This window comes from Leucopleurus acutus, assembly GCF_964270905.1.
Source record: "Leucopleurus acutus genome assembly, chromosome: 1".
Taxonomy (NCBI): domain Eukaryota; kingdom Metazoa; phylum Chordata; class Mammalia; order Artiodactyla; family Delphinidae; genus Leucopleurus; species Leucopleurus acutus.
In genome coordinates this window covers 84,801,736-84,823,802 of record NC_139142.1, presented here as the reverse complement: position 1 = coordinate 84,823,802, position 22,067 = coordinate 84,801,736, and the positions used below count along the sequence as shown (strand labels likewise).

At 51.0% G+C, this 22,067-nt stretch overlaps 1 protein-coding gene across 1 annotated transcript in view; it reads left to right on the top strand.

Moving 5' to 3' along the window:
- Positions 1 to 1,313: 1,313 nt before the first annotated feature.
- PLA2G4E (phospholipase A2 group IVE) overlaps positions 1,314 to 22,067 on the top strand; it is a 52,050-nt gene continuing 31,296 nt past the window's right edge. Inside the window, exons 1-2 of the mRNA XM_082836170.1 lie at positions 1,314 to 1,387; positions 17,083 to 17,155. Of these exons, the coding sequence (XP_082692296.1) occupies positions 17,128 to 17,155 (28 nt within the window). The 5' untranslated portion in view covers positions 1,314 to 1,387; positions 17,083 to 17,127. The remainder of the gene's footprint in view (positions 1,388 to 17,082; positions 17,156 to 22,067) is intronic.

Here is a 22,067-nt window from a genome sequence, read left to right as displayed (position 1 = left end):
TGCAGTGGCTTCTCTTGTTGCAGAGCACGGGCTCTAGGCGCGTGGCCTTCAGTAGTTGCAGCGTGCGGGTTCTAGGGCGCAGGGGCTTCAGTACTTGTGGCACGTGGGCTCAGTAGTTGTAGCTTGTGGGCTCTAGAGTGCAGTTTCAGTAGTTGTGGTGCACGGGCTTAGTTGCTCTGCAGCATGTGGAATCTTCCCAGACCAGGGCTTGAACCCGTGTCCCCTGCATTGGCAGGCGTATTCTTAAGCACTGCACCACCAGAGAAGTCCCCCAAAATACGTCTTGAATCCTATCACTTCTCTCCATCCCTGCCACTCACCCTGGCCTGAGTCACCATGGGTTTCCCGTCTGAACCACTACAACTCATCTTCCTACCCCCAGGGAGAGTGGAGAAGTGCCGAGGACAGGAGGCTGGGATTGTCAGATGAGCCCAGATGTGACATCACACTAGCTCTGGGTCACTAGGTAAAAATCAATCAGACCTAGTCATTCCAGTCGTAGTTATTTTCCCAAGAGCAATGAAGACTCATATTTACGCAAACACCTGTATGTGTGTATTCATAACAGCTTTATTCATAACTGCTGAAAATTGGAAACACCTTTATCCTTTAACTGACAAATGAATAAACAGATTGTAATTTTTACAATGGAAAACTACACAGCAGTGAAAAAGAAAGAACTCATACAACAACATAGATAAATCTCAAAAACTTTACACCAAACGAAAGAAGTCACCACAAAAGATTGAACAGTATGACTCCACTTACGTGAAGCTCTAGAAAAGACCCATCTAATTGGCAGCAACAGAAAGCATATCACTGGCTCCCTGAGGCCCAGGGAGAAGTGGAAGCGTTGACCAAAAGGGCCATGAGGCAAATTTTGGGAGCAAAGGACATGATCTCCATCTTGATGGTGGCAGTGGTTGCACATTTGTATATAGTTGTCAAAACCCATCAAATGGATATACTTTATTGTGTTAAATTATACCTCAGTAAAGTTGATTTTTAAAGTAAAAAAAATAAGTCAATTCACCAAATGATGAGTTTGCCAAAAGTGCAATCATTCTACTGGGCCGTCCTCCAAGATGCCCTCATGTGGCTTTTCCTGAGCTGGGTCCTCAGGCTCCAGCAACCCCAGCCCAGCAGTTCTCACTGTTGGTTCACTCAGCCCCACCATCGCCCACAGGCCCACAGCTCTCCTAACTTCCAGGGCCCCTCAGGCAGCCTTGCGGAGTTTCCATGAGTCTGCCCAGGCCTCTTCCCTCTACTCTCTGGGAGCCAAAGGGCACATCTGTGAGGCTGCATCTCACAGAGGTCAGACGTGCTCTCCGCTCTGGATCCCAAGAGTTTCTCGCTGTTATGCCAGCTGTTGGATGGTGGAGGTGGGGTAAGGATAAATGACTGCCTATGTATTTTTCCATATCTGTTATGTACAGGAAAACTGAGGCCTAGAGAAATGTAGAAACCAAGATTTATCTTCTGTTTCTCTTTGTATTTTGAAGACGGTCTCCTTCCTCAGGGCAGCAGAGGCCAGGGGCCAGTATGAGGGAAGAAAGGACCAAAAGGATTGCAGGGACAAAAACAAAACCATACAGGTTAAAATGTTCACATTTCATCCGTTTTTTTGTTTTTTTTTTAACTCTTTGTTAAGTCTTTGATTCCCAGGAGAGACTCACCAAAGAGTTCCTTACATACAAGAAATCTCTGTTCAGAGTCAGTCTGTCCAGAATTAGAGCCGGTGCTGGGCACTTCCTGAGTGCTCAGTGAAGGTTCTCCACCTGTGTCACATCAGCTGTCTCCTCCACTGAGCAATGCCACCTGCGGCTGGCACTTGGCGCCCTGCGGGCTCCATGGCCAGGTGACTCCTGCCCTACCTGGTCTCTGCCCATATCCGGCCTTGAGGCCAGCAGGAAGCCCTTCCATCTCTGTAAAGTGACCAGACAGAAAGGCAGTGTCTGCCTGTGTAGACTTAGCCTGACCTAAACACAGATGGATGGGACTCTGCTCTGGCCAGGTGACCAGAGGCCATGAAGAAACGAATGGAGCCTGCAACCTTGCTTCCCATCGTCTCCCTCTGACACTCACAGGCCCTGCTCCGGATTCCTCCTCCTCCTCCACAGACATGCATGTTTATCCTTCCGGGGTACCGTCCCCTCAGGCCCAGAGTGACAGCTAGAGAAGCTGAGGCAGAGTCTGCATGGAACTGGGGGCCCTGGGAGACTGCAGGGCGTTTGGGTAGGACGAGACCAGCGGCCACTCCCGGCTGGTGAAGAGGGGGAGGCGTTTATTTATCAGGGGGCTTTTGCAGGCCACGGCTTGCACCAAGGAGCCACCCTGGGCTGATGAAGGAAGCATGCCTGCCTTCCAGCTCACCCAAACCACGCAGTGCCGACGGCCACCTGTTCTGCCTGTAGGAGTAGGATTTGCTCTCGTTCTTAAATATTCTCTGCTCATGCGTCACCACTGCCAACAGAAGAATCATCATGATTCTTACACTTGACATTGGGTACCTTATTTAATAGCCTTTCTGAGTCTTCATACCTTTGCTCATGCTGCTTCACCAGACAAAAATGCTCTTTCCTGGGTCCTTATCCTTCCTTCGAGGGCAAGTTCCAGTTTTTCCTATTCCAGGCAGCCTCTTCTGACTGGCCCAGCCCTGGGTGGCTGTGATCCCCAAGCAGCATATTTTTACACCTCTCCTCATATGAGACCATTTGTATGACCTTCCTGTCTCACCCAACGTACGTTGTGAGCTCCTTGGGCAGATGACGTCTTGGTGTCTGAGGTTGCTGTCCTGTGGATCATAGCACTTGTATTGAATCCATCGCTAACTAAGGGCCGGCCATGTGCTATGACTTTATCTCGTTTAGTCTTCACAACCACCCTATGAGGTAGTAATTATTTTGCTTCCCGCTTTTCAGATGGAGAAACTCAGGCTTAGAGGGATAAACCTACCCAAGTTCATGCAGCTAACATGTGGCAGAACAAGTGTTCAAATCCAGGTCTGTGAAACTTCAACATCTAGAGCTTGAACTAACTGGACAATGTCATCCTCACAGAGGTGACTGGTGACAAAGAGCAAACTCAGTGTACAGAAAGCTCCAGGCAGTCTTGCTATGTGTGAGAGAGAGTCAGGACGATAAAACCTATCATCCAGTTGAAACCAGAGGCACAAGCTTTAGTAGCAGAAACCTCACAAGATTGAGAAATGTTGAGCTATGGACACAAGTGCTTTGAGAATACAAAGCACTGAGTAGGACTTTAACATCTGCTTATAAAGATAAAGAAGGGCAGGATCTGTTGTCAACATTAGGAACATAAATACTACCTACGTTGGAATAAAGAGCGTTTCTTGTCATATTTATCTTTTTTTTTTTTTCTTTTTTTTTTGCGGTACGCGGGCCTCTCACTGCTGTGGCCTCTCCCGTTGTGGAGCACAGGCTCCGGACGCGCAGGCTCAGCGGCCATGGCTCATGGGCCCAGCTGCTCCGTGGCATGTGGGATCTTCCCAGACCGGGGCACGAACCCGTGTCCCCTGCATCGGCAGCCAGACTCTCAGCCACTGCGCCACCAGGGAAGCCCATATTTATCCTTATTTTATATCTTGTCATCATGAAATAGTCACGTCTAATCTGTTGACCAGAAGTTCTGAGACATCTTGACATATTAACTTCAATGGTTGATTTTTTTTTTTATCTCCCGTTACTTGGAGGGTATAATATTTGCTTTACTTTATGTTGTCAAAACTGTGTTTACTCACTGTATTTTTTTTAATTGAAGTATAGTTGATTTACAATGTTGTGTTAGTTTCTGATGTACAGCAAAGTGATTCCGTTATACTTATATATACATTCTTTTTCATATTCTTTTCCATTATGGTCTATTACAGGATATTGAGTATAGTTCCCTGTGCTATACAGCAGGACCTTGTTGTTTACCTATTTTATATACAATAGTTTGTATCTCTTAATCCCAAACTCCTAATTTATCCCTCCCCTACCCCCTTTTCCCTTTAAGGGAATCATAAGTTTGTTTTCTATGTCTGTGTTACTCATTATATGTTTGTTTTAGGAAATTGAGCTTTATCAATGAACACAGGAACATAAAGAGACATTTAAAAAACATAATGGAGAATCTTGATTTTCCAGGGCAGTAGCGTCTCCCAAAAGGCTGAGTGTATGAGGGTTAGAGCCAGAAGTTCTGGGACAGGCTGATTTGCATCACAGCCCTGTCACTTACTATGGTGACTCTGAGGAAGTGGCTTACCCTCTCCATGTCTCAATTAGCTTTTAAAATGAGATCATAATAGTATCTACTTCACAGGTAATACAAGATATGAAGAATAGTCCCCGTCACTTTGTAAACATTCAATAGATGGTAGCCACTCTGTTCCTGTTGGCATCTGTGTGATGGTCCAGTGGTGAATGTACCATAACTAACCGTCTTCTTACTGATGGGCGTTAGGTGTTTCCAGTTGATGAACAAGACCAGCAATGTTCCTGCCCTGAAAAGGGTTACGGTCTGGTGGAACGAGGCAAAAAGATGAACATGATAAATCAATACCTGATATATTAAGTTAGATTTGATCTAATTTAACTTAATTAATAACCAGAGAAACACAGAAGCAAGTAAGTGGTTGAAAGGCATACATGTTATAAAGGGTGGTCAGGGCAGGCCTGCTGGAGAAAATGACACTTGAGCAGAGCCATGAGAGAGGAGAAAGAGCCAGCTATGCACAGAGCAGAAAGTCAAGGACTTCGGGCAAGGGAGCGGCAAGCGCAAAAATCCCTGATGTGGAAAAGGATTTACCGCGTTCAGGGCATGGAGGGCCATGAGACAGACCCTGATATTTAAGGAAACTTAATATATCATAAAACTGGCACCACGGATCAATAGGAAAAGAACACACTGTTTAATAGATGACATGGCTACAAGTGGCTCCCTATATAGGGTGAAATAAAGCAGCATCTCCACTTCACAAGCTGAACTGTGTTCAAGGGAAGGAGTAGAATGTGAGAAGCCATGACGAGAAGTAAAAGCCACCAGAAGCTATGGGAGGGTTCTAACCGGGGCTGTCGAATAATCTAGTTATGTTTTTAGGAGATTCTGTAGAGAATGGCTTATAACAAGGCAAAAGTGCAAGCAGGAAGACCAGTTAGGCTAATGCCATAGCTGAGATGAGGGAGGTGATGACTCAGGCTGGAGCAGTGGCAGTGACTCTGGGGTAAACAGGAGGGAAAATAATTTCACTTGAGTGCAGAGGGCCGAGGACATGGCCTGTTATCACCCTAGGTGCCCATGAGCCCCGAGTTTGTCTTCTTGATTGTTACTTCCCTGAACCCACAAATCCTTTCCCATTCTCTCCCCGAAGAAAGGCAATCTTTATTCAACTTTCTCAGTGCTTTCCAATTTAATAGCTGCAGTGAAATTTCATTTTGGTTTTAATTTCTCTGATTACCAATGATTTCGAGCGTCTCCTCAAATGCTTGTTAGTTTTTTGGGTTTCCCCTCCCATATATTGCAGGTTCAAATCTTTGGTTCACTTTTGTGTTGGCATGGCCGTCTTTTTCTTGTGGAGTATGTAAGAATTCTTCCTATATACTAGACATTAATCCTTTTGTGATTTGCAAATGCGATGCGAATGTCTTCTGTTATTCTGTCGGCTGTCTATTAACTGTTTCTCTGTGTTCTTAGTTGACAGAAACCCTTAATTCTTATGTAATCAAATTTAGAAATTTTTTTCCTTGTGGTTTGTGGATTCAAAATGATGTTTAAGAAATCCTCATCCCCAAGACCACAAATAGACTCTCCTATGTTATCTTCTGCCAACTTCATAGTTTTCCCTTTCTTATGTTCACCCCATTTACAGCCCATCTTTTTATATGGGGACAGGTGAGGATGCTGTTTTATTTTACATTATACACTGAGCCACTCATGACCATGTCACCTCTTAAACAATCTGTTCTTTTTCTATTGATTTGTGGTGCCAATTTTCTCATATGTTAAGTTCCCTTAAATATCGGGGTCTATCTCTGCCCCCTCTACTTTGTTCCATTGGTCCTATTCTCGCACCAACACCCTACTGCTTGTGTTAGTGTGACTTTGTAGTTTATTTTAGTATCAGGCAGGGTAAGACTCTCCTCTTTACTGTTATTTTTTAAGAGTGGTTTGTTATCCACAGATATTTATTAAGAAGAAGGAATTTGGGATAAGTTTTGGAGGTAGAACGGTGCTTATGGCATCTTTTGCTTTACCCCAGTTTTACATTTCTATGTTTTTTGTTTGTTTTGTTTTGTCTTTGGGTGTGTTGGGTCTTCGTTGCTGCACGTGGCTTTCTCTAGTTGCAGCGAGCGGGGGCTGCTCTTCGTTGCGGTGCGCAGGCTTCTCATTGCGGTGGCTTCTCTTGTTGCGGAGCACAGGATCTAGGCATGTGGGCTTCAGTAGTTGCAGCACACGGGCTCAGTAGTTGCAGTGCATGGGCTTCAGTAGTTGTGGCTTGAGGGCTCTAGAGTGCAGGCTCAGTAGTTGTGGTGCACAGGCCTAGTTGCTCCATGGCACGTGGGATCTTCCCAGACCAGGGATCGAAGTGTGTCCCCTGCATTGGCAGGTGGACTCTTAACCACTGCACCACCAGGGAAGTCCCTTTCTATGTATTTAAATCTGGCAACAGGGACTTCCCTGGTAGCGCAGTGGTTAAGAATCTGCCTGCCAGTGCAGGGCACATGGGTTCGATCCCTGGTCCAGGAAGATCCCCCATGCCGAGGAGCAGCTAGGCCCGTGAGCCACAGCTACTGAGGCCTACGCACCTAGAGCCCATGCTCCACAACACGAGAGGCTGCCATGGTGAGAGGTCTACGCACCACAGCAAGGAGTGGCCCCAGCTCGCCACAACTAGAGAAAGCCTGTGCGTAGCAACAAAGAACCAACATAGCCAAAAATAAATAAATTGTTTTTAAAAATTAAAAAAAAAATCTGGCAGCATTTCCCTATTGGTTTCTAGGTTTTATACCTTGTTTAGGAAAATCCTCCTCTTCCTCATCATTCTCTAATATTTTATTTTAAACCTTCTATAGTGTTATTTTAACGTTTAGATATTTAATCTGTCTGGAATTTATTTTTGTGTGGTTATGAAGTTCATTTTAACTTTATAACTAACTTTATATTATTCCAAATGGTAAGCTATAATACTTTTTCCAGTAATGAATAGTCCATCGTTTCATCACTGATTTGAAATACTTCCTTCATTGTATAATGAAATTTCATGTGTACATAGGGCTGTTTCTGGGCTCTGCTTGGAAGGTATTGGAATCCAGAAATCGTTGGCAAGAATGGAAAAGCATTAGATGTGTTGAGCAGGAGAATGACAGGTTGAGGGCGTGGTTACGAAGCTCCCTGGCCAGCCTGGTTTGTGGGGCAAAAACTCGTGAGAGGCAAGAGGCTGAGAATCAGATGCTGCTGATGGGGTGGGATGGAAGGGACAGGCACCCGAGGCATCTTGAAAGAGGAAAGGTGAAGAATTCATCCTTGCTGGTTCTCCTGGGAGTCATGTCAGCTGAGTCACTGGGAGGAATGTACTTTCCAATGCTGGGTTACCTGAGACCAAGAGGCGGCTGGTGAAGGCAGCTCCTGGTCACCCTGCTAGATGGGAGCCAGTTAACAAGACCCCCGGACACAGTCAGAGGTGGAGGCTCAGAAGAGCAGGTTGGGGGGCTCTGGGGAGATCTCAGGCTTTCTGCTCATTAGGGAGGAAAGGGCGGTGGGTAGAAAGAAACCAAGTCCCCTCCACTTTGTGCGGAGACAGCTTCAGAATTTCCGCATGAAGGAGCTCTGGATCATCAGATTGTGTACCAAGAACACTGCTGTAGCTTTAATTGTGTGTTCATTCAGAGACACACTGGATCAGAGGAGGGGGTTAGGCTCCCGTCGCCCCATAGTTGGACGTTACCTTATGCCTGGCACTCCCCACCTTCCCAGCCCACTCCCACAGCTCCTGCCACCAAGGCCTCTGTCCCCTCCTGCCCTACTTAGAGTCCACACTGGACAATTCACCACTTAACTCAGCCCTCTCTGCTCCCCTCACTAGATCACAAATGCTTTGTTGTTTCCCTCCCGACTGCACCCTGTCAGCTCAGAGCCAGGCAGTAAATGCTGGCAGGCGAGTCCACTCTGTTTGCTGTTGCACCAGCTCCCACCTGGGTCAGAGGCTGTGTAGAGGGTGTGGAGGAAGAAGCTTCCACCCCACCTCCTGTTAGCTTCCTATTCAATCTGATTTCATTCAGCTAAAGTGAGGCCCCGCTCTTGAGGAGTTTATGCACAATGAGGAAATACAAGGATTGGAGACCCAGAGTTTTCACAGGCTGCCGAGGATGGATGGAGCGGGGTAGGGTGGGTGTTTGTGGCTAGGCTCCTTCAGTGAGAGGAGGATCAAGTTCTAGGCTTTGAGGAATGTTTTGGAGTTTGGGGCTTGACCTGGGCCCATTTGATGGTGAAGTGGGGGGGAGTGGAGGGAATGGGTACCAGGAGGACACCTCCGTTGGGGGGAGTGTCCCCCTTCCCTCACTATAGCCTCACCACATCACATTCAGGACATTGTAGTGCTGTGGGCTGGGTTGTCTACAACATGAATCACCATTGCCTTCCGAAATTTCAGCTCTGATCATGTCACTGTCCTGCTCAAAAACCATTGATGGCTCCCCATTGCCTAGAGAATAAGTCCAAATTTAAAGCACACCTTTTATTTTTCTTTAATTTTTAAAAATATTTATTTATTTATCTGGCTGCTCCAGGTCTTAGTTGCAGCACACGGGATCTTCCTTGCCATGTGCAGGTCATTTAGTTGCAGCATGAGGGATCTAGTTCCCCGACCAGGGATCAAACCTGGGCCCCCTGCATTGGGAGTGCAGAGTCTTAGCCACTGGACCACCAGGGAAGTCCCTAAAGTATGCCTTTTAAAGGTCACAACTATGGGGGCCTAATATATCTTTCCAGATTTGTTCCTTCACAGAACCTCCCTTCTCTCTGCCCAACTTCCACCACCCTCTGTGTCCCACTCTCCTCCCCCCCATACCTCCTCCCACACAACTCGCTACTCTGATACCAGCCCACTTACATACCTGAGCATAGCCTGCTTTCTGGCCTCCTTATTCCTGTTCCTACTGCTCCTTCTTCCCATGATGCCCTTCTCACCTATCGTTAGCTACTGCAATCCCATCTCTCCTGCAAGACCCAATTCAGATGCTGCCTCTTCCACGAAGCCTTCTCATGCCCACTCTTTCCCTTCCCAGCTGACACTCATTTCCCCGTTTCTGTGCTCCGTAGCCAGTTATTAGGTCTGCAAACCACAGATTTTTACAAATGTAAAGGGTTTTCTATTGCTCCTTCTAGGATACCCCCATTACCACAGGAGACTCAGACCTCTGAGCTTCTGAGGGGTTGGAAGCATTTGGTTCCCCAGCTGGACTGTCAGCAGCTTCAAGCTTGGACTTTCCTCTCTTAGTAGCATGTATGCAGTAGGTGCTCACTAAGTGCTGTGAACGAAATGGAATTTGGTAGAGTCCACCGAGGGGCGCGGATGCTGTTTGTGTCCCTGGCAGTGCGCCATGGCAGCGGCAGGGAAGGGGGCAGGCTGGGAGGGGTCCAAGCTAAGGCCCCATCCCCCGTCTGGAGAGCCTGGCAAGCAGAGAGGAGCAGGGTGGGGATGTCCTCCACCTGGCATACGGAGAGGCCCCACAGATACCACTGACCAGGTTCCATCCCTGCCTTCAAGCCCAAGCAGCCCTGTATTCAGATCTCACCCTTAGTTTCATAAAATCACTTTAATCCATGGGCCGGAAAAGCCGGTTGTGGGCCCCCAGGCAATAGCTCAGGCAGGAAATTCCCAAAGCTCCCAGCTGCGCAGCTGAGCAAGCAAAGCTGCCTCCCCAGACCCCTGGAGTGAGCCAGCCACCCGGGCAGAGATAGGGATCAGCTGCATGGGGCGAGAGCATCTCTGAGCCCGGGCAGGGGCTGGGCTCACCCTTTCTCCACCTGCCTGGGAGGGCAGGGACCACTGGCCCTTGACTCTCTCCTCACCAGGGATTCAGGCGATTACTTTCCTTCTTCATCCTCTAACTTTGAGTCCTGGTCATGGTCCCTGCCTCTCCTGAGGTCCCTGCCTACAGCTCCTGGGGCACTGAGCCATGGGGCTAAGTAGAATTAGGAGGGAGGGCATATCCCCCAGAGGGGCACCTCTGAGCCATGACCTTGACAAGCCGTAGAGACAGCTTTTCCAAATCATGGCTGGGCTAATCCTGAAGTCGTGAGGGTCCAGCAGCCTCTTCCTGCCATTCTCTGGGGCAGTGCACAGCCTGGTCATTCTTCTTTGGGCAGCAGACCCCTGACCCTGCTGGTCCCTGCATTTCCAGGATCTGAAGCCCTGAGGGTCCCTTGATACTAAGAGGCCTGTGCCCAGGAACCCCAACTGTCTACCTACCTAAACCCCTCCCCGGGGAATCCGAGACACTGCCAAGAGTCTTCCAGAGGGCGGAGCTCTGAGTAAGAGTATAAGTTCCCCATCTCACTGCCCAACGGCAGAGCCACACCATGCTGCAGAAGCAGACGCTTGTCTCAGCCTCCCACCACCCGCCACACCCAAGCCACGCAGAAGATGGCAGGCCCTCCGCCACCTGCACCTTGGAGGTGAGGGAGCAGGGCTGGGTGGGTCCGGAGCTGAGAGCAGGAGACGGGTTCAGGGAGGGCTGGGGGCACCGCAGACTCCAGAGACGTGGAGCACCTCGGCTAGGGCAGCCCCTGCCCGGCACCGGGGGACACGGTCTGGCCCAGCTGGGGCTGGGCTCCTGGGTGGATGGCCCAGCTGCGGATACCCACGGGCTTGACAAGACTCTATGCAGTGGCTCAGGGACCTCCTGGGCCCAGCAGCACCCGGGAGGACAGTGCTCGGCGCTGCTGGGGGCGGGTCACATTTGGCCTCTCCTAACGGTGAGCAGGCATTTACCTTGTGGACGTCTTGAACTGCCTGCTGGGAGAGTGTGTGGTGTGGTGTCCGGTGAGTATCTGTGCCATTGCCAACCTGTCTCCATTGGCCACGAGGCACCCCTCCCGGGTCTGTGGTCTAGACTCCTGGGTCTATGCAGGAGTCTAGACCTCACGGCCTTGCAGAGACACCCCAGGTTCATGGGTCAGGTTTCCAGGGCTCTAGACCAGCTCTGCCTTGGCTTTCCCATCGTCTCTGTCTTCCAATTTGCTGTAGGCATGCCATGGCAAGGGCTGTCAGCAGCAACATCTTCCTCCTTACCTTCCCCCAGCCCACACTAAATCATGGAGTGAGGCGAGTGATGCCCTGAAAGTGTCTTGTCCCTTTGGGGTGGGAGGTGGAGACCCTGCTCAGTCTCCAGGGAGCCCAGGAGGGAAACCCCCATGCTGTATGGTGCCTGGTGTCCCGCTGCCTGGGCCAGGATAGACGTTGCCTTCTGGGCTGTGTTCCTCCACAGCCCTCAGGGGGCTGAGATAGCCTCTGGTCCACACGTGCTCCTGCCTCTCCTGTCTCGTTGAGTCTCCTGCAGCTTGGGCAAGGAGAAACCTCCACAGAGGGACAGAGCTTACCTTGAAGCGGGAATGAAGCAATGGAGAGCTGTGCCCATCCCTCTCAGGTCCTGGAGGGTCCATGACTCAGAGCTGGGATTTCTTGCCCTGACCTCTCACCTAGCCTGGGTGATAAAAAGGAAAACAGCCATAGTGGCTCCTCCCAGGTGACCCCTGGTCTGGGGTGCCGCTCAGACTAGCAGGGAAATGCTCTGGGATCCCACAGAGTTCCCATCCCAATGCTCTCCTTTTAGGGAGGGCCCTTGCCTCCTGGAAGCTATCGCCAGGCTGGTCTGAGCTCTGACACAGGTGTTGCAGGGAACTGATGGATACACCCAGCTCTCTAGGGAGGAGGAGGTGGCATCGCCAGCCGGGCCTGCCCTGAGAAGCCCCGCGGAGGGGAGTTCCCACAGGTTCCCCGGGAGTTGTCCTCCCTCGTCAGCACCCAGACCTCAGGCGCTGGTGTGGTTTGGGTATGTCTGACCCTAACCACTTCTGAAACAGGATTGTCAGACCCTCCTCCCAACCCTCCCCCGCACCTGGGAGCCAGGCCCTGGGAGCCCATCTGTAACTAAATATTCTTCTAATTTGTGATGATAGCTAGTTTCTTGGGGTGTGAGGACAGTCCCAAAATGGGAGCTGAGGGCTTTACTCCTGCCTCTGCTATTAACTAGTCTAGTGCATGACCTGGAGCAAGCTTTTAACTGAGTTGGTTAATTCACGGTGAGAGCCAGCCTCCAGGTGGACGGAGAGGGCTCTGCCCTGCAGTCAGGTGGATCTGCGTCTGAGTCCTGGCCCCGCCCCTTCTGGGCTGCGTGACCCCATGTGAGATGCAAGCTCTCTAACCTCGGTCTTCTCCTCTGCAAAGCAGGATAACAGTACCTTCCTCAGAGTATGGCTGGGACGGGGTGGGGGGGGGTGTGGGGGGAGGGGGCGGGCGGTAGTTGAGAACAGATGCAGCAACCCCAGGTAGAGCAGAGCCCAGCGCACTAGAGGAGGGTAAGGAATTGTATTCCCAACTTCCCCGCCAAAGTCCTATCTCTAAAGTGAGGGTTTGGGAAGGGGTAATATTGGATTGCACAATAGCCAGTGCTGAGAGTCAAGCTCTTTTCCATATGAGCTGGCAAGATACCCCTGTCCTGAGGAGTTTTCGGGGGAAATGGAGTCCTGGCAAGTCCAGCCCCAGGGACCGAGGTGAGGGAGGAGGCTGGAGCCAGGTGTGTCTGCAGCCTGAGCAGTGACTTCCCAGCAAACCACCATCCAGCCACCCTCCCTGCACAGCTGTTCTGGTTATTAAAGTGTCTAAATACACTCCTCCACTGGTTGCCAAATAATCCCTGCCTTCAGTTCTAGCCCCTCCAGGGAGTGCTCCCTGGTCCTTATCCCAGGACCCTCCAATACCCCCATGAACTGGAGGATTACTGCCCATCCCAACTCCAGGGCCACAGCCTGGCCATGCCTGTTGTTAAACTTTCACCCTGATGCCCAGCCAGGGCATCCTATTGGAAGGATGAGCCTGTCTAAGTCCCTGAAGTTCTTACCTGGATCCCGTAAGCTACCCCATACACTTGGGTTCCGTAAGCTCACTGGTTTCAGGTTCCCATAGTCACAGACGCTGTACTTTGATCTTTACGTCTTTCTACGTCTTTCTGTTCATTACCTCTGGGGCCATGAAGTTTTGCTTGTGTCTAGCACCACTCCAATTGAGCTGATCATACCAGGAGCAAAATATGTACACTCATGTTAATCCCAGAAGGTCATTTTTCATAGACCTCATTTCTGGAATCATCTGGGCCCAAGACCCGAGTCCCATGTTCCCACTGCCTTCCTCTCCGCACCGCCCCTCTGGGCTGTCTCTCAAACCCTTCAGGCTCTGGCTCCCTGCTGGCAGATGTAAGAGTGCTTTGCAGAGTGCTTTGCAATTGGGTGTCTTCTGCAAATTCCTGGGCTAAAGGTGTAATCTGAGGCTCCAGAATGACCACAAAGGAGTCATCTGTGGCTGCTAGAAAGTGAGAACTTCTCCAAGTATGCTTACAGATCTGATGTGCTCTGTCTGTTTAAAACAGAGAGAGGTGATGAAATGTGTCAGAAGAGCACTGTAAATAGAAGGACTGCCAGAGTGTGGGGATTATTTGGGGGCTTTGGGGGAATGAAGGGTGAAAAGAAGACTCTGCCGGGAAAATAGATTTTCAGAGGACAAGACCAAGCACGAGGAGATCAGGGTAAGCAACACCTGTCTTCGTGTTTGCCCACGGTCGCTTTCAAGTAAGGTGACAGTATAACTGTGGTTATGAACGTGGGCTTAAGAATTAGAATTGGATTCAAACTCAGTTTCCTTTGATTCTAGCTGAGTGCCTGAAGTCAAAGGACTTAGGCTCAGATTCTCTATCTGTAAAGCAAGGCTAATAGTAAGATAAAATATAGAGATTATATACACAACACTTAGCATTTGGAAGACACTCAGCAGATGGTAGCTGTGTTGTTAATGGGGCTGAGTTAGAGTAGAAAGAAATGGTCAGCCTCCTCGGAAGGTATTGTGTTAGATGACAGCAGAGAGCTTTTCCTGGAAGGCAGGGAGACCTCAAGTGAGGTCCTGCGGGAAGCTGTAGATGCTCATTCTCTCCCAGCGAAGACACAAGGGAGCTGGGCAGGGCCAAGGGCAGCCCCTCCTGGAGGCAGGAGAAGACCTATGATGGCCAAGAGGATCGTGACCCTGGGTTCAGAGACATGAGGAGTGACCCCTGCCTGGGCTGAGTCCTCAGGCAGCTCCCCACTTGTAGCCCTCTAGCTGCCTTCTGAGAAAATGGGCCAGGGGGAACAGGTTTCACCAGAATTGCTCTCCTGGATGAAAGCTGACTCCTGCCTCCTCACCAGATCAAACCAGGACACACGCTCTGCCCAGGTGGGGAGTGAGAATGACGAGCCCACGTGCCCAGAGGCTGAGCCGTATTTCCAGAACCAAAAGAGAAGCAGTGTTGTGACCTTTGGCCCAGTTACAAAGCTCAAAAGGCAATCCCATTAGAGCAAGTTATTGACCATGAATATATTCAACATTTCAGAGTTAATCTCACAGAAGGAATCCTCAGGCCTGTATGTGTCTGCCAGTGTGGCTTTTGTTCCGATTGTGAGGCAGTTGTTGGGGAGAGAGGAGGAAGAAGCCCTAAAACTGACGTATGTATCTATCTCAGGGACTAAGCAACTGTCTTCCCAGCCATCGTCCTATTGTTCCTGGTCAGAATTAAGCCCCAGAAGGGGCTGGAAGGACAGCCATCAAAATAACAGTTCTCATGACAAGGAAAAAAAAAATTTAACTATGTGTGATGATGGATAACTAAAGTTCTTGTGGTAATCATATGGCAATACTAAATACATATATCAAATCATTATGTTGTATACCTCAACCTTATACAATGTTATACGTCAATTATTTCTTAACTTTTAAAAAGATGGCAATACCTCTATTATAAAGGTTTTATGAGGATTAGAAACTATAAGAGAAGTGTCTAGCAAATAGTAATGTTACCAAATGCAAGTCCGTGTACCCGAGGCACAGTGAGGCCAAACAATACCAAAACGTCGGAGTTTGGAGCAGAGGAAAGTTTATCGCAGGCCCATGCAAGGAGACTGGTGGCTCATGCCTTAAAAATTCCCAAACTCCCTGAAAGCTTTCAGCAAAGCCCTTTTATAGGAAAGGTGAAGGAGGGGCATGGTTAGTTGTTGCAGACTTCTCGGTGTCCGATCCTTCGTTCTTGAGGTCAGGTCACAGTCAGGTCACGATGTTCCTGTAAACCTCCACCAAAACAAATGTTATTCTCTCTTCTGACAAGAAAGGGCAAGGTCCCAAAGCTCAACTTTTGCCCTCTGAGGTCCAGGCTCTGGTAAGTGGAGGGGGGTCCCTATGTGGGCTGGTTCCCTGCCTGGGAGTGTTGGACCAGCCTCCAGTCTCGGTCCTCGCACCAGTGCCCAGGCCTGGCTGAGGAGGCAGATCTCAGCTGGCGGTGTCCTCAGGGCAAGATCCCCAGACCCTGCACGGATCTCATCACTGAGGAAGCCAGGCACCCGGGAACCAGCTGGCCCTCGGGCTCCTCAGGCCACCCAAACAGGGGTGGGTCCCACGGCCTGTGACCCATGGAGACCCTGCCGCCATTAGGTCACAGAGGCGGGGACTGTGGAGAGGTTCACTGCTGCTTCGTGGCCTGGGCCCGGCCAGTGGGTGGCCATGGCAAGGGCTCTGGAGCTCTGCGAGACCCAGCACCCAGCCTGTCCCCCAGGAGCCCAGCTCACCCGCTGGCCTGAGGCTGGAGGGCCCTGGGGAGAAGGCCGCTGTCCACCTCCACTGCACTCTCTGCCCCAGGACCCCCATGAGGCTGACTGAGTGGAACCTCTAACCCCTGAGCTCAGGGTCTCGCACTAAGGGTCGGTGCCCACCCTGCCCCGCTCTGTCCCGCCCCTACTGCAGTATGTGTTCAGTAGATGCTATTACAAATAGTATTATCTCTGATAACCGCCAAGGCAGATGAACTATCTGTGGGAAGTCTGAGTTGAAAATAAAAATAATTATAAATAGTGACCTTTTCTGAGTGGTGGCATTATGGGGACTTTTTTCCTTCATACTCTCATGTTTTTCCCTAAATCCCAATGTTATATTGTTTTTAATTTTTATTTATTTTTTTGTCTGCGTTGCGTCTTCGTTGCTGCACACGGGCTTTTTCTAGTTGTGGCGAGCGGGGGCTGCTCTTCGTTGCAGTGCGCAGGCTTCTCACTGCCATGGCTTCTGTTGTTGTGGAGCATGGGCTCTAGGCGCCCAGGCTTCAGTAATTGCAGCACACGGGCTTCAGTAGTTGGGGCTCACAGGCTGTAGAGCGCAGGCTCGGTAGTTGTGGCGCATGGGCTTAGTTGCTCCACGGCATGTGGGATCTTCCCGGACCAGGGCTCGAACCTGTGTCCCCTGCATTGGCAGGCAGATTTTTAACCACTGCGCCACCAGGGAAGTCCCCCAATATTATTTTAAATACAGAAGAATTGCATCTTCTTGGAAGGGTAGAAAGTGATTCTAGTAACATGGAGTGGACGATGTGGAGTAAAGGGTTCCAGTTCAGAGGCCTCTATAAATGTCGTTGGGTGGGTTGGAGGAGTCCGATGGTGTCTGCCATGGGCGTGGGCTGGGAGTGGACAGTAAAAAGACTTGTCTAAGCCTGGGTAAAATGCTCAGGAAAAGGACTTCCAATTCCCAGATCCAAACAAGCAAGACAGGGACGGAACAGGCATGAAGCTGTCCCTCTTCCCAGGTGTGCGGGCTCAGAGTGGGGTGAGGACAAAGCCCCTCACGTCCATAGCCTCGGGCCGCCTGGGGACCAGAAGCAGCCTCCAGAGCCCAGAAACACCGATGGACAGTGGGGAGGTTGCTTGAGCCTGGGCAGTGGGAGCCTGTGCTGCTCTCTCCGTCAAGGCCACCTGCCACAATCGCCTAAAGAGTGAGTCCACTGTCCTCTCAATCCACAGGAGGAGCTGTCTCCATGCCACCTGCTGACAGTGAGGGTCATCCGGATGAAAAACGTCCAACAGGCTGACGTGGGTAAGTATCCCCCTCCCTCTTCCCTCCTTCTTCTCTGCATCTGGGGCCAGGATGGAGACAGGCCCCGGGGGAGAAATGGTCAGGTGTGGCTGTGTGTGCGCGCGCATGAGTGTGTGTGTGTGTGCGTGTGCGTGTGTGTGTGTGCACGCTCCATGTTCAAGTTGTATTACAGACTTTGGGGTTTGTATCATTTTCCCAAGCTCCTCCCTCTAGCTGCACCCTTGGCATGACCGGCCCCTGCATTCGGCCTCCTCCAACGGCTCACTTCGCTCTCTCCTCCCCACTCTCCCCTCCCTGGGATCCGTTCCAGGAGTAGCTTCTCCCACACTGGGCACTCCTTGCCTCTGCATGAGTTTAGGGGCTGTTAGGGGTGGCAGGGAAGGAAGGGCCCTTGAGTACCATGGAGCCAGCTGCCGGCCAGCCCCAGTGCCCTTCTCAGGACCTGGATCTCAAACGGGTTCTACAGTGCATGCCGGGTGCCCCATAGCGCCGAGTTCCTCAGTTCAGGCCATGGATGTGGTTTGACTCACCAGGGCTCTTTGTGCAGTGTCTTCTTGCAGCTTTAATGTCTCTTTCATCCCAGCCCCTGCTGCATTCCCAGACCACGGGGGCCCAGGGAAGTCTTTGGCTTCAGGAAGAAATGAAGGCATCTGGGTGGGCAGAAAAAAAGCCCCTCCCTATGCTGCCCTCATCTCCCCCCACCCCATCCAGTGAGGAAGCTTGGCCCTCAAGGAGGAGAAAGCTCTGTGTCAAGGCCCATGGCTGAGGGGGTCCCCACTCACTGGTGACCACACAGGAATCACCCAAGGGCTCCAGTTTCCCCAAAGCTCTGTTATACTGCCCTCACCCCAGGATTCAATTAGCCTGGGAGAGCCGTGATACACGGGGAGGTGTCTATGCCCAAAGCAATTATAGAGTAGTAATAGAGGATGGCATTCTCATCTTGTCACCACAGAATTTAGAACTGGACGACACTGAAAGCTGGGAGTAGCTGAGGAAAGCTGCTTTGAGGGGACAGGGTGTGAGCATCCAGAGGCCTGGGGAGCCCAGTCTGAGGGAGAGGAGCTGCGTCCCCCCGAGCCCCTGCTGGAGGCCAGCTGGGGCCAGACATCCAAACACCATTCATCTTCCGCACAACCTGAAGGCAGGGCTGTGGGGCTCATTTCGCACACTGAGGATTAATTGCCGAAAGCAGAATCAGTGTTTGATGCCAGGTCTGGACCGCTGGGGGTTAAGGGAGACAAGCCAGGAGGAGGAGGTCAGGGCCGTTCAGAGGGTTGACAGGAATCTAAGTGATGGGCACCTGAGCTCTTGAGGAAGGGATTGCATGACTTCCCGAGGGCTTATATGCAGATGGTGCAGGAGCACAGGTGGGAGAGGCTGACAGACCTTCCGGGAAGCTGTCGCTGCAACACTGCAATGTAAGGATGAGTGTGGGGGGTGGAGGAAGGAGGGCCCTGGAGCCCCAGAGAGAACAAAGGGATCAGGCAGCATTCAGACTGGGCCCCTGGGAGGGTGAGTGTCCAGAGCCCATGCTGGGGGAGCAATTGCAGCCAGCATCATTTGGGGCCTGGCTCTGTCACAAGACCAGCCAGAGGGCCACGGACTTCTTGGGCTTCTCGGGACCTCTCAGGCCACCAGTGAGTGACCTGAGGGGCCTGGAAGTGTCCGCTGGACCCAGGACCTGCCTGCCTCTTCTGCCTTTCCTGCCGTGCCTGCGTGGGTCATCAGACACCTCAGCCCATTTCCCTCAGGGACGGCCACAGCTCTCGCATGCCGGCAGCTGCCTCGCCTGCCTCGGCTCCTCTGGAGGCGTATCTGTCCCAGCCCTGTGTGTCATGCGGGCCTCACACTCGCACGGCGTGCCTACACCTGTGCGCTCAGACCTTCCCCCGCGTCCAGGGCCCTTCCTTTTGTCTTCTCCCTGCTACACCCGTCACCTACAAGCCCTAGAGGAGGGGGTGGGATGGGGAACAGGAACCAGAGAAACAGGCTGAGGTCTGCTCCACCACCCTCCCCTCCCCCTTCCCCCCACACGCCTCTGGCACACAGGCTGCCCTTCGGGGACACCCTGGCCCCTTTGGGAACCCCTTTTTATGTTTTCCTCATTTCCCTAAAGAATAGCGTCCGGGGGCAGCCACGGTGTCTGGGGGTGTCAGCAGCCCAGGTCACGTGTCTGGATCCACAGTTGTCACAGGCTGGGATCTGTTGCTGCCTCACCTGGGTTGAGTCTATCCTAACCTCTTGCAGGTCCTGGGTTACCCTTGCCCCACATTGTGCCTTCCAGCTTGGATCAAAAACAAGCTCCTCTCTGGTTCAGTCCTGTAATGAGTGCCTGAGTTTCTAAGATTTCCAGGAGGCTGAAAGGGATGAGATTCAGGGATGAGATTCAGGGGTGACTGCCCCATCAAGGAGCACACCACCCAGCCCTGCACCAGGGCTGGGAGAAAATCAGCCCGGAAATCTCCCCGCTGTCAAGAGTTTTTACTCCTCTTGGGAAAATAAACTCAAACCAGCACTGCCAGGGGGTGTGAGGCAGATGTCTCTAAAGTATTAGGAAGACAATGTTCTTGACATCTATAGAGATCATTGAGTCATCTTGGCCACCCACATTCTGGGAAAAGAGACATGTCATTCTGATGACCAAGCCCTCTGTCACTTCATGAAGAACAAGGATTAGAACCTATCTGTGCTTAGGAAATTCCCTGAAGTCCCTGAAATTCTCAGAATTGGGTCATCCTTGCTTAACCACTCTTCATTGCCAGCTCGATGGTCACTGCCTTACAGTCAGTTCATTATGCCCATGCCCCACATCGTCATCTGGGTCCAGCGGCTACCTCATCATCCCTCCTTCCCCAGGATTATCCCCTCTTGGGCTGCACTCTCCTTCCCAACCTTGCTGGGGAGGAGGTGGAACGGCTCCCTACGAAAGGACTGGGAAATAAATTAATGCTTGACATGTGGGTGTCTGATCAATCCTGGCTCTTCCAGGAGTCTTTTTATCTTAATTAGAGATTTAAGCCTTTGGCCAAAATACCTGAAACTTTATTTAGTGGATTTAATGGGACAATTTTAGGCATGGACTGATGATAGGAAAGGGATGTTAGAGGGAAATGGGCCTTTACAGGGTCCTTCAAATCATGCTAAGCAAGTGGGTGTAGGCCTGGTGGGTCCCTGCCTGCAGGCTCCTTGTGTACAGGAGGCAGACCAGCAGGAGGTGCCCCAGAGCCCAGGAAAAGCCAAGGGAGGTGTCCAGGAGGACTAAGCAGGTCCCCAGGGAGTCTCTCTCTGAGCAGAGCCATTAAACATGCCTATCTATATCTGTGGTGACTCAGCCCAGAATTTCTCGGGTACTGATACAGCCCAATAGCAGGAAGTTGGGCTTTTCTATCATTCATTTATTCAACCAATATCTAGCGGTGCCAACATGGGTCTCCTGAGCTTCCCAGGGTGCAGTGGGAGGTGGAGACAGATGCACCGACCTGCCATTGCAGTGAACTGTAGCCAGTGCTCCATCAGGAGGAGAGCAGAGGGCCCTGGGCTACAAGAGGCACCTGGCCCAGACTTGGAGGTTCAGACGAGGCTTCCAGAGGAGGTCTCTTCTGCAACCTGAAGGGGCTAACCAAGGAAGGGTGGCGTGAAGGAGGAACAGAAGGGTGTTCATTGCAAGATGGCATGGCCTTTGAGACCTACAAGGGACTGGGTTTGGCTGGAGTCTGGAGCGTGAGTGGTGGCACATGTGTGTGAGTGTTTACGTGCGTGCATGTGTGCACGCACCTCTGTGTGTGGGGGGGGGCAGGGAAGGGGCTGGGGTGATAGGGAAGATGGAAAGATGAAGCTGAGGCTGGGGAAGTGGGAGGGGCATCCATGCTGAATGGGTGGGACTCCTTTCTGAAGGCATATGGGAGCCACTAAAGGATCTTAAACTGGAGAGTGACATGGTCAGATGGGAAAAGAGCCCTCTGGTTTCTCTAAAGAGAAAAGATCAGGGTGGGGCGGGACAGAAGACAGGGCATCCATTGGGGCAGTGGCAGCAGAGATGAAGGTGGCTTGTACCAAGGCAGTGGCCATGCAAGTAGGGAGAAGTGGACAGGCTGGAGAGCTCCAAGGAGTTAAGTCGACTCAAGGTGAGAGTCAAGGCCGATATTTGGTGTCTAGTCAGGACACCTGAGTTGACGGTGAGGAAGAACAGGTTGGGTGTGGAAGGAAAGATAGGGATGATGTCATCATTTTCTTTTGATTCTGTTGGGTTTGGGTCATTCTTTGTGTTTGGATTAAGATGATTATGACATTTAAAGGACAGGGTCATCTCACCTCTATTCAGTGGGAGGAAGGCCATGAATTCCAATTCATTGAATGGTGAGCCCTCACAGATTAACCAGACAGCGGGGATGAAATCAGAAACTAGGGATGCTTGTGATGCAAACCATGGTTATTAAGTCTGATAAAGTTCTCAGTATAGAGACAAAATAGGACTAAGTCAGTCTGGGGAATGGGTCGCCTCTGGTTCCACTCTCACAGGACATTATTAATTATAATTAGGAGGTAGTTTGGATGAGTCTTATCAGTACAGAACTCACATCCCTGCCCAGCTTTACTATCTAGAAGACTCTCTGACACTGGAAACTGTATTGACTGTTCCCGTTCTCTATGAATTGGGTGGGTACCCTGGGAATGACCGAAGAAGAGTGACAAGGGCAATCGTGGCACCTCTTCCTCCCTCCTCCCAGGTAGAATGGAGGGAAGGAGCTGGGCTGGGCTGCCATTTTTCACTGTATGCCTTCTGCTGCTCCAAACAGAAGACCCAGGAGGCCTTCTTTCACTTCAGGAGGGCCTGTTGAGGTCACAGCCTTTGTCCTTCTCCAGAGCACTTACAGCATCATCACAGTTGCGTTGTTCTTTCAAATGAAAA